Source organism: Electrophorus electricus, chromosome 1, assembly GCF_013358815.1.
Source record: "Electrophorus electricus isolate fEleEle1 chromosome 1, fEleEle1.pri, whole genome shotgun sequence".
In the NCBI taxonomy this organism is placed as follows: Eukaryota; Metazoa; Chordata; class Actinopteri; order Gymnotiformes; family Gymnotidae; genus Electrophorus; species Electrophorus electricus.
In genome coordinates, this window is record NC_049535.1 from 15,681,316 (window position 1) to 15,691,384 (window position 10,069).

The 10,069-nt window shown below is 37.5% G+C and overlaps 1 protein-coding gene across 1 annotated transcript; it reads right to left on the reverse strand.

Annotated features, from left to right (window-relative positions):
- Positions 1-1,294: 1,294 nt before the first annotated feature.
- On the reverse strand, positions 1,295-9,852 carry LOC113584095 (membrane-spanning 4-domains subfamily A member 4A-like). The gene is made up of 6 exons (XM_035532585.1): positions 9,709-9,852; positions 9,506-9,625; positions 9,287-9,343; positions 8,963-9,118; positions 7,878-7,991; positions 1,295-1,369 (listed from the first exon to the last, which is right to left on the reverse strand). The coding sequence occupies exons 1-6, from the start codon at positions 9,850-9,852 to the stop codon at positions 1,295-1,297; spliced, it is 666 nt and encodes a 221-aa protein (XP_035388478.1).
- Between the last annotated feature and the right edge of the window lie 217 nt (positions 9,853-10,069).

Here is a 10,069-nt window from a genome sequence, read left to right on the forward strand (position 1 = left end):
TAAAACAATTTTTAAAAACAATCCTCTCCAACCCTCTTTTTTTACACCTCACATAACTCTGTTTTCCCCCCAAACAGTAATTGAAAATCTTGAATCATTAGGCCTGGTGAATTTACTAATGTTATGCTCAGGCTACAGTAATTGTGAAATCTAATATTTTTCGCATTGTCAAGCCTGGTTATGTTTATAACTCTTACTTACTACTGAGTCCATCAGAATTGGTTATTTAAGTAAGTTTTACATGTGAACTTTGTCATCATTGTTTACAGTGCTGCTGCATGAAAATTTCTTATTTAGAAAAGTGAGGGGTCAATAATAGTTTAAAGCATGTTTTTGCTTTTACTTCTGTTTTTGTTATAGCAAATACCCAGTGTAGAGCTTTCCATTCAACGCGAGGCACTTTCATTAATCAGGAAGAACACGTCATGTGTCTGCGGGGTGTGTCTCTAGTGCTCCGCCTGTCCTGACTACTAGCACCAGTGGCACATTTGCATGTCATTTCTGGGTCTAATTAAAGTCCTTGTGTGTCTGTTGGAAATTCTTACACCTTCCCATGTCTGTTTGTGGTCCTGAATCTATGACTTCTTGTTTATTGTTCTGTGTTCCTTGTCTTTTTTTTACTTTGTTTATTAAACAAACGTTCTGCTTTAGCTTTCACTTGCACGTCTGATTCTTTACAGGGTAAAGAGGCAGCACAAATAAACCTGGTATCATCTTAATATATGCAGTCAATTATGCCAGAACACAGTTTGATGTGTCTTTGCAAATTTCCGGTTATGAACAGCCAATGCTACTGCTGATTTCTGAAGACAGTGTCTCTGCATTGCTTAACTGAACGAATCACAGGAGAAACAAGACAGTCAAAATCCTGCTTGTTTTATTGACAAGTTACTAACAACAATAATAATTCAGAAATGGAACAAGGTCATTTCAGAGTGAGATATTTGAATGATGTAAGGCAAAACTCAGAGGTTAATTTTGTTGTTATAATTGTTCAGCCACCACCTCCTTGAGTAGAGAGACATTTGCAAATATAATTGAACTTCAGAGGTGTTGCCTGATTCAGGGCATAAAAATCAGCAACTTGTTTTGGTTAGCAAGCGCAAAACAACAGTATTGTCTAATAAATCCTGCAGTAGGGATGATAGAAGCAAATAAGCATTTGATAGTGCACAGGAAGTACTAGGAGGAGCATAAGAACTAGGGCACAGGTTACAAAGACGGGCTACAACACGCAGTATTGACTGGTGTTTGAGAGTATATGTTAACGCTGTGTCAATCGTTGCTTGAGCTCTCACAGGTGTCTCATTTTACGGCACTGGAGACGCTTCTGGCTGTATGGAGCAGGAACCTCCACGACATCATTGGCCTCCAAACGGGATTGAGAGCGCCACAGGCATAAGATGATTGTGCTTAAAAGAGTGCCCTTGTTTTATTGTATTTATGGAGGAAAGCTGAACATTGTGATGTATGTATATCTTTGTCTTTGTATAACTGTTGACATTTTTGTTTGCATTTTGTCTCATCAGCAAACAAGCTCTTGTCTTTGTGTTAATAATAATATCCATATTGTGCTGTTTTCTGGGTCTTTGTGCCACTAAAATCTCAAATCATGGGCTTTTGTTGCATACAAAAATCTTTTTAAAAAATCATTTTAAAACAAATTCACAGGTGGGTTAGGATTAGATTTTTTTCTTGAGGCTATATTAGGTTTTGTGTTGAGGTTAAATTTGGTTGGTTTGAGGTCTGATTGCTAGTGTCTGAGCTTTGAACTGTTTCACTTGTGAGTACTGTTTGGTGTAATACATTTATTTAATATTACCTATAAAGGACCACTCAAAATAAAGTGTTACCAAAAGTTCAGACTAATTTTATGTAATTTTAATAATTTTTATGTTGATGGCCCCTCCTGTTGGTTTTCTGTGTAGTTATCTTTATAATTTTATATAACCTTGTCTCTTGAAACTTTGTCACTCTTTTAATCTGCACCTGCAACCGAGTCCATGATTTCTCTTAGAAAACTTGACTGAATCCATGTGTTTTATATGGGATTTATGTGATTTTTATATGCATTATCTTTGATTTATATTTAGAATTTTGCATTGCATAAATCTAAATGATGGGTGAAGTGAATCAAAAAGCAATTGTTAATTTTAAAATACATTCTACATCATGGTGTCTGAACTGATTCTTTATTGCGTATAATTGTTCTGTGAAACTAATTTTACATCGGCCTTTCAAGCAAAAGTAACTTGCAGGGCGTAGTGGATATCTGATTTCTCTTTTGGTGGATTCAAATTTTGTTGTTCTCTTAAAATGAATGTCTCCCTTTATCTCCATGGGGTCTGCCAAGATGGCAATACTGGTGCCATCTTGCCTGACATTCACATCATTAAGAGGATTAACTCTGGTTTTATGATGTGGCCAGAGGCTAATTGCCCTCTGGCAGTACGCTTCCTCTGACCTTTGAATGCTCAAACCAGGTAGGAATGTGGGACTCTGACACAACTATCTCATGGTGCCATTAAACTTATGTTTCTAAAAATCCATCAGATTCGAACTTACACCAGACAACTAAGTTCTCTGTACATATTTCAAGGACGCTAAAGACATATTGATTGTTCATACTGATTTCATTTGCAAGAACTACCAATATTTAACATTAATTGCCTTTCCTATCATACATCCACCATGCCAAAATTACGAGTTGTAATGTTATGCTGTTTCTGGGTAGGTGCAAGTTCGATAAAACAATGTAAAAGGTTTAATGTCTTGTTCATGGTGTCTTCAAATTATTTAACAAGCAAGTAATGTCAAGCCAACACAACTTTAGAAGCTGTTTGTTTGTTTCTTCATTTTGGGAACTTGTCAATAGTTCTTTCTATTATTCTATTTTATTTCTTCAATACCATTTGCTTACATCATACTTATGTCAGACAAATAGTCTGCAATTTCTAATTGTAATTCTAAGTGTTTACTGGTAATCTTATACTAACAAGCTAGACAGAAATATATTACTTGACAAATAGTTGACAATTAGTTGTCGCTTTCAAGTTAAAGCAGATAAGGTTGATTCAGGGTAATTCTAGGCTCCCAACCTATGTCATGGGCTTAGTCAGTCTGGTCCAAACATGAATTGATGGTGAGTTTGAAATAAAAAGTACATGCTGAAACCAAGTAAGACATAATAACTCCATTCAAACCTTTAAAAAAATATTTACCATTCTCTTACACAAGACCACCAGGAAAGACAATGTGTAAAGTATTTAAAAAAATCTGAAAATAGCATAAAATGGTAATTCCTACCAAAACCTACAAACACAAAACCAACAAACAAAAACAGAACAAAATCAAAAGGCTTCACTGGACGTTTACACCATAGCTAGAGGACAGGAATGTAAAAATGTGGAGGCAAAAATCTCCATAACATGACCACAGAGTAGATCCTCCACCAAGCCCATTAACTCTGGCTAATTCAATACCTCAAAGAATTTTATCCTGCTTATACTTTAGCTATTACCTCTCTATAGTATCATTGTCTTAACAGTTACACAATGCTGAATTTACCTGGCTAACATTTTTTTTTTTTTAACTGTCAGTTGTAACATCCATTAGAAATTATTGCAATAAAGAAAATCAAACTTTCAAATTAACTGAGGTGTTAAATTAACAGCGTAGTAATTGCATTTACAATGTGAGTATTGCATTTACTACGCTGAGGCCAGACATGGTGGTGTACTCTGAAAATAAATGGAGAGCTTATTATAAAGAGCTAAAATTTCCATTTGAGGAGAAAGTGGATGAAGCTTTTGAAATCATTGCTTGTGCAGTTTGACATTCAAGGCTGTAAATTAAGAGTAGCTGTAAAGGAGTTTAGGAGTTTTTAGAAGTAGCTGAAAGGTCTAGTAAGTGCTTGTGGATAAGGAGAGCTCAGACTAGTGGGGGTAATGCACAATAAAGGTGGTTAAGGTTGTGTCATTGGGTAAAGTGATAGATCCATAGGGAACCTGCATGGTGGTTTGGAACAGGCATTGACGGTGCCGGCTTTAGCCACCGTGTTGATATAATAGGTAAAATGGAAATGGCGGCACTGAGCATGCATTAATGGTGCATGTTCAGGGTATGGCCTTAGTTGTGGTTGCTTGGTTGGAGAGAGTAAGCAGGTATCTATGTGGAGCTGTAATAGCATAGGATATTATTCATCCTATCCTGTGTATATGTGCAGTTACTGTTGCTATAACATGTCACTGGCTGGTCACCATAAAGTTGATGACAATTTTTAAAAACACTCCAAAGAAACTGAAATCCCCCTTTTAACAACATTTTGTGACTTTTTGTTCTTTAGCTAGTTCAGAGCACATAGCATGTAAGCATGCCAGACCACCTGTTCACTCTTCCTCTTTGCCTCTCTGCTCACTGCTTTGTGTTTCTTTTCGCCACAGTTCTCATCATCATCCATACTGTCCATATTTTGACAATGAGCACTATACTTTTAATGTGCTAGAAATTAACCTCTGTCATGTTGGACACTTTCAGTTCTAATGGCAACGGCTACCTGCTGTTATGGATTGCATAATCTGATTTGTGCTGCAGCAGCTAAATTGACCTTATCAATATCTATATGAATAGCTGGGGTGGGGGTGGGGGGAGACTGGCCCTCACTAGGCTGGCCCTGAAATTCCTGAACTTCCCGATTTCCAGGCCAGTCCACATGTACTTGTGGGTCTGGGATCTTACCTGTCAGAAGCCCCTATACATCAGCACCGGGGCTTCTCAAGAATGTGTACTTTCCCCTTCTACTCCTTGGACAATAAAAAATTACATCAGCTTGAAAACAAGCTAGAGCTCAGCTCTCTGTCTTCCCGTGAAAATCAACAACTGTGCAGTGAATAAGGTGGACTTGTTTAGATTTCTAGGTATCACCATCTCCAGTGATCTCAAATGTGAGGTGATCACAACAATAATCATTAAAGAGGCTTACTGCCTCTGCAAAAAAATCTTACAACTAGCAGAGGAACAAAAACCTAATTCTATTTATTTTCACCTTTTTTTTTTTTTTTTTTAATGTCTGCTGCCGGGCATTCACAAGTATTAAATGGGAACCAAGCTCCAAGCTCCAAGCTCCTTGCTCTGTGTGGTCTGTATTAGTCCTATAAAGGTACAGTCTCGCATAGTGCCTTTCGCCATTTCACATGGCCAAGAACCCCATGACTAACTCAGGAGTTGTGAATCGCCAGATGCAGTGTCAGCGTCATTAGCCACAAGTAGCCTTACGTTACAGTAGTCTCTTTTGCATGCCCTCACCCGTTCCTCCTCTCCATTTCTCTCCGCTGAACGGAAGTGGACTGTGTTAGATGAGCACTCGAAGGGTCGAGGGAACACAAACATTCACTTCAGCAGCAAAACACGTCCAGAAAACCGTCCCGACGCAGTTTCCATTTCAGCATTTAAAAACCACGATGGGCAAAGCTAGTTATAAGTGCACGATGATACTGTTGTTGATGTTAGTTACAGAGCAGCACGTTTAGCGCGCTTAGTGTTATATTTAGCACAGTTCTCCGATGTTCTTTGTCTCGCTGGGCGAAGTTTAAGCAAGATAATACAACTTGCTAATCTGTTAACATGAATGCACGTTACATTTATTTAGATAGCTAACCATTTATCTCAATCCTAGCTTAGAGCCGGTTAGGGTAGCTACCCTATAAACGCAACCGATGTTTAGTTATTGCAATCATTTTCTGATTCTCCTTTCCCATCTTTTTTTCGATTGAATCTAATTTCCATCAGTATGACTGTGTACAGAGTCCGTATCAAATGTAATGTGCAAATCGCCAAACAAATGAATTCCATTGGAAGCATGTCAAAGTGTTCACAGATGTGTTTGGGACAGAGGTTGAACAATGGCATTTTAAATATAAAGATACACACTCTACATGTGTAGAGAAAATGTAAATTTATTATATTTTCCCCTCCAGAATCACAATGCAGATTCACAATCTTCAAAACAATATTCTGAGTCTCTTGAATCATATTCTGACACTAGATGTTTCTTACTGGTGACATATTAATATATAAAGACACTGATCTTTTACCATCATATTTAAGATTAAGGGCAAACATTATGATTTGTATATATTTAGGCAAGAACTTTTCAGTTACAGATAACTCCAAGCAAAAGCAAAGGTAGTTGTGATGTTGATCAGTTAACAGCGAAACATTTAAGGTGCGATCAACTTTTCATTTCCTCAGAGCGGAAAGCTCCCTGCCGTACTGTACATCGTCTGAAATGGAAAGAACATTTAGAGTCTGTAAACACACAGTACTCACATGATCATGTTGTACAGAACTGGCTTTCTATACATTAGCGGTATCAATGACTGTGTCAGAAGGCTAAGGTAGTAAAACATGTTTACAGGAAAAACAGGTTTAAACGTTGAATTATAAATATTAATAACATAAAACATAAAGGATCAAAGAGATTCCGTATCCTTTTAAAACTATATAAAAATTTCTGTTCATTGTGTACTTGTCGGACATTCTCTGAAGGATGGCCCTGTATTGGCTGTTAACATTGACCTGCAATAAAGAACGGACCAGCTATTCTCTTCAACTAATTCTGAAGTCCCTATCTTGCATAAACTACTAGCCTACTAGGGTACTGGCACTTGGACATGATATTGACATATGACGTGTAAGCCGTGTTACTAAATGATTGTTTTTCATTACATTTTGTTTCTAAGCATGTCGTCTAATTTTAACTTGTGTCTAAACAACAGTGTACAGATTAAGTTTGGCAACAGTTTAGATAGAGTTCATATCATAGCAAGGAGCGAGCCGTGTACTCATCACAAATTTTAAGAAAATTACAATGAATAATTGGTCGAGTAGGTCGACCTCGTCTCCTCACTCATTGAAGGATTCCTGGGCCAGTTTTGAGACCCAGTCCGCCCCTGATTAACAGAATATATCCACAGAGGGCAAAATTCCACTTCTGTGTCTGACTCACGATCTGTAACTGTTTGAAATAGTTGCCTTGTTCCCTTACTCACTATTCTCTATGTAGAAAAATGTTTAGTTTGCTATATAGGGTATTGGCCAGTGAAACATCACACTATATTCATAGGCACATTGACAGCAACCTAGTGACATAGCTACACTTTTGACAAAGGGAAGGTTTTAGCCAGCTAGTAACACTAAATGACAGGCAAAAAATAGGGGAGCGTGAACAACAACGAAAAACAACAACAACAACAAAAACATTAGCAAGATAGCTACTATGCATGAATGTGTTTGAATAAACCATCTATAAAATGGTCCCCATGTTCCTACATGTTAATGAACTTTAAAAATCAGCCTCCTAAGTTTGCATAGACCTTGCCTATTTGCATATGTAGTGTGAGCTCAGGTAATGTGAACAAAAATTGTCCCACTTTACCTGAATCCATAATAAACAAAATTGCAGTCTTGTGCCATTTTCAGATTTCCAAATCTTTCATGTACTTACACATGCACATCAAAACACTGCACACAAACTCCTTGCTTTTCTTTGCTGGAAGTCTTGCTTCTTTATCTGAGTCAATGTAACCTGCTGACTATGTTTGTGTTTTTTGACTCTATCCTGCAGTTTTTGGTATAGCTACAATAGTTTTTTTTCTTGGTCTGCAATTTGATCCAACTACGAATATTTTATTTATTTATTTAATTTAAATTTTGTGTGTGTGTGTGTGTGTGTGTGTGTGTGTGTGTGTGTGTGTGTGTGTGTATATATATATATATATATATATATATATATATATATATATATATATAAATATAAATGTTATATAATAATAATAATAACAATAATAATAATTATATATATACTATATTGTTTTTACCGTTGATTGGGTGCAGCAGATGGCTTTGCAGGAGAATGCTGAGCTGCAGATAGAGATGATCATCTCAAGCACAGTGAACACCAGCAGTATACCTCTAAATCCATTCAGATAACCCTGAAACAACATCTCAGATTAGTGCTGCACCAACCCAGTACTGACAAAAGCTTGTCTCCTCTCAATCAGGTAAAATTAACAAATTGTACACTGTGTTCATCCTCGCCATGGAGATGTTGCTGGAAGTTTTGCACTCCCACTCTTATATCTGTGATCTCTCACACAAGTGACTGTGCTCACATTAGAATGGACACTTTGGTCTTTCCCCACTGTAAATATAATCAGTAGCTATTCAGGACTGCAAATCAAGGTCCTTCCAGGTGCTGCCACCTCGGCACAGACAAACGGGAGCTTTAATGCCAGTGTGGGTTGTTGCTGGTCATCAGACAAGTGAGGAGACCACATGCCAAAAGAACTTGAGCAAAGCCAACCAAGGAACCTTGCTGACCTCACATGTTGCTGCCTCCCTATCCAACCACCACCAATGACTTCACTTCACCTCTGCCACTTCCTTTTCTCCTCCCTCACTACCACTTCCTGGTTTTCTGAATGTAATTATACACAGGAAAAGATATCAAATATCCTGTACCAGACCATTAAAGCTTCACATAGGGCCCATCCCACTAATTTCACTCATAATAAACCTAACTGCTTCGAAGAACCCACTACATCATAAAGTTTTCACAAGAGTCATCAGGTAGGCACCTCCCTTTATCAGTGTTTGACTGAATTAAGCCAATGAAACCTCCAGAGTGGCCCCCCGCCCCCACACCAAAGCTAACTTTTAAACCACATACCCAACACTTTCCAAAATAAATGGATTTTATGCCCTACACCAAAAGCACAAACAGCACTGAACAAGATGGCTAGCACTTAAAACTATAAGAATGACTAAAGAAGAGCTCTGTTATAATTAGGTAGTACTCTTACAAAGCAGGTAAATATGGAAGTACTGGTATGCTGTAAGAATACAACAGTGTTTAAACTGTTATTTAATGTTTAAATAACAACAGCCACTAGAAAATACATACCATAGCCCTATAAAAAATTTCTGAATCATTATATTTGCTGTAGTTTTCATATCTATAGATAAAATTCGTTAACAGCCCGATGTCAACAGACAGCAGAACGGTGGCTACTCCTGCAGTCACAGCACTGATGATGTTCATTGTCAGGCAGCCTTTCACCTATAAAACAGAGTAAATGGAAAATGGTAGCATGTTTACAGTGTGGAAGCATGTCAGTTAATTTCATGAAAGAATTATCCAAGGATTAAGAATGAGTAATTATTCAAACATGTTCCACTGTTTAAATTAATTAGTAATTGATAGGATTGAGAATGCATGTTTACATACCGCACAGGAATTAAGCTTGTTCTCTGCAGCAACAGATAAAGAACCTGCACTGATATGCTGATATATAAAAACAAAGTAAAAAAAAAATCCTTTATATTGCATTTATCAATTCCTGTTATGAATGAAATGCCCTTCTCACACAGCTAGCTCATATGAATGTATTCTATCTGATCCTATTACACTTGGAACTGCATGGCTTTAAACGCAACACAAAGAGACAGGACATAAAATAAGGGATCCCCAGAAGAAGACACCACTGTAGATGTACAAAGTAGGCCCAGTGACAGCAATCACAATGGCAAACAAGATTGTCATGATTGCAATCATTATCTGGACAGTCTGTGAAGAACAAAAGAAAAACAGATCAATGTATAAAGTTACTCAAGGATAAAGAGTAAAGAAAACCTGGCCAAAAATCTTACCCCAAGTGCTTTTGGCTCTCCTTTCAGAAATGACTGGAGTGGACCCGAAATGTGGGCAGCTGGATTTGTTTGTGGTGGGATAATATGGGTAACAATGGTGAAGCCCTCTCTTGCGTTATCCATTGGTACAACTGTGGTAGACATCCTTATGGAGAGCTGGATAAATCCTGTGACAGAGCAAGGATCACAGTGGTTACTCATGTATAAACCTCTAACATTTATATTAACAGACAGGTTACAACTCTGAAACCACTAGAGTATGAATTTCCAGGAGTGTGGGTCCTGAAGCACACCTAACCAGATGCATTGAATTTATCTGATTCTCTGTTACTTGGTTCATGTTCTCTTTATATGTGAACTT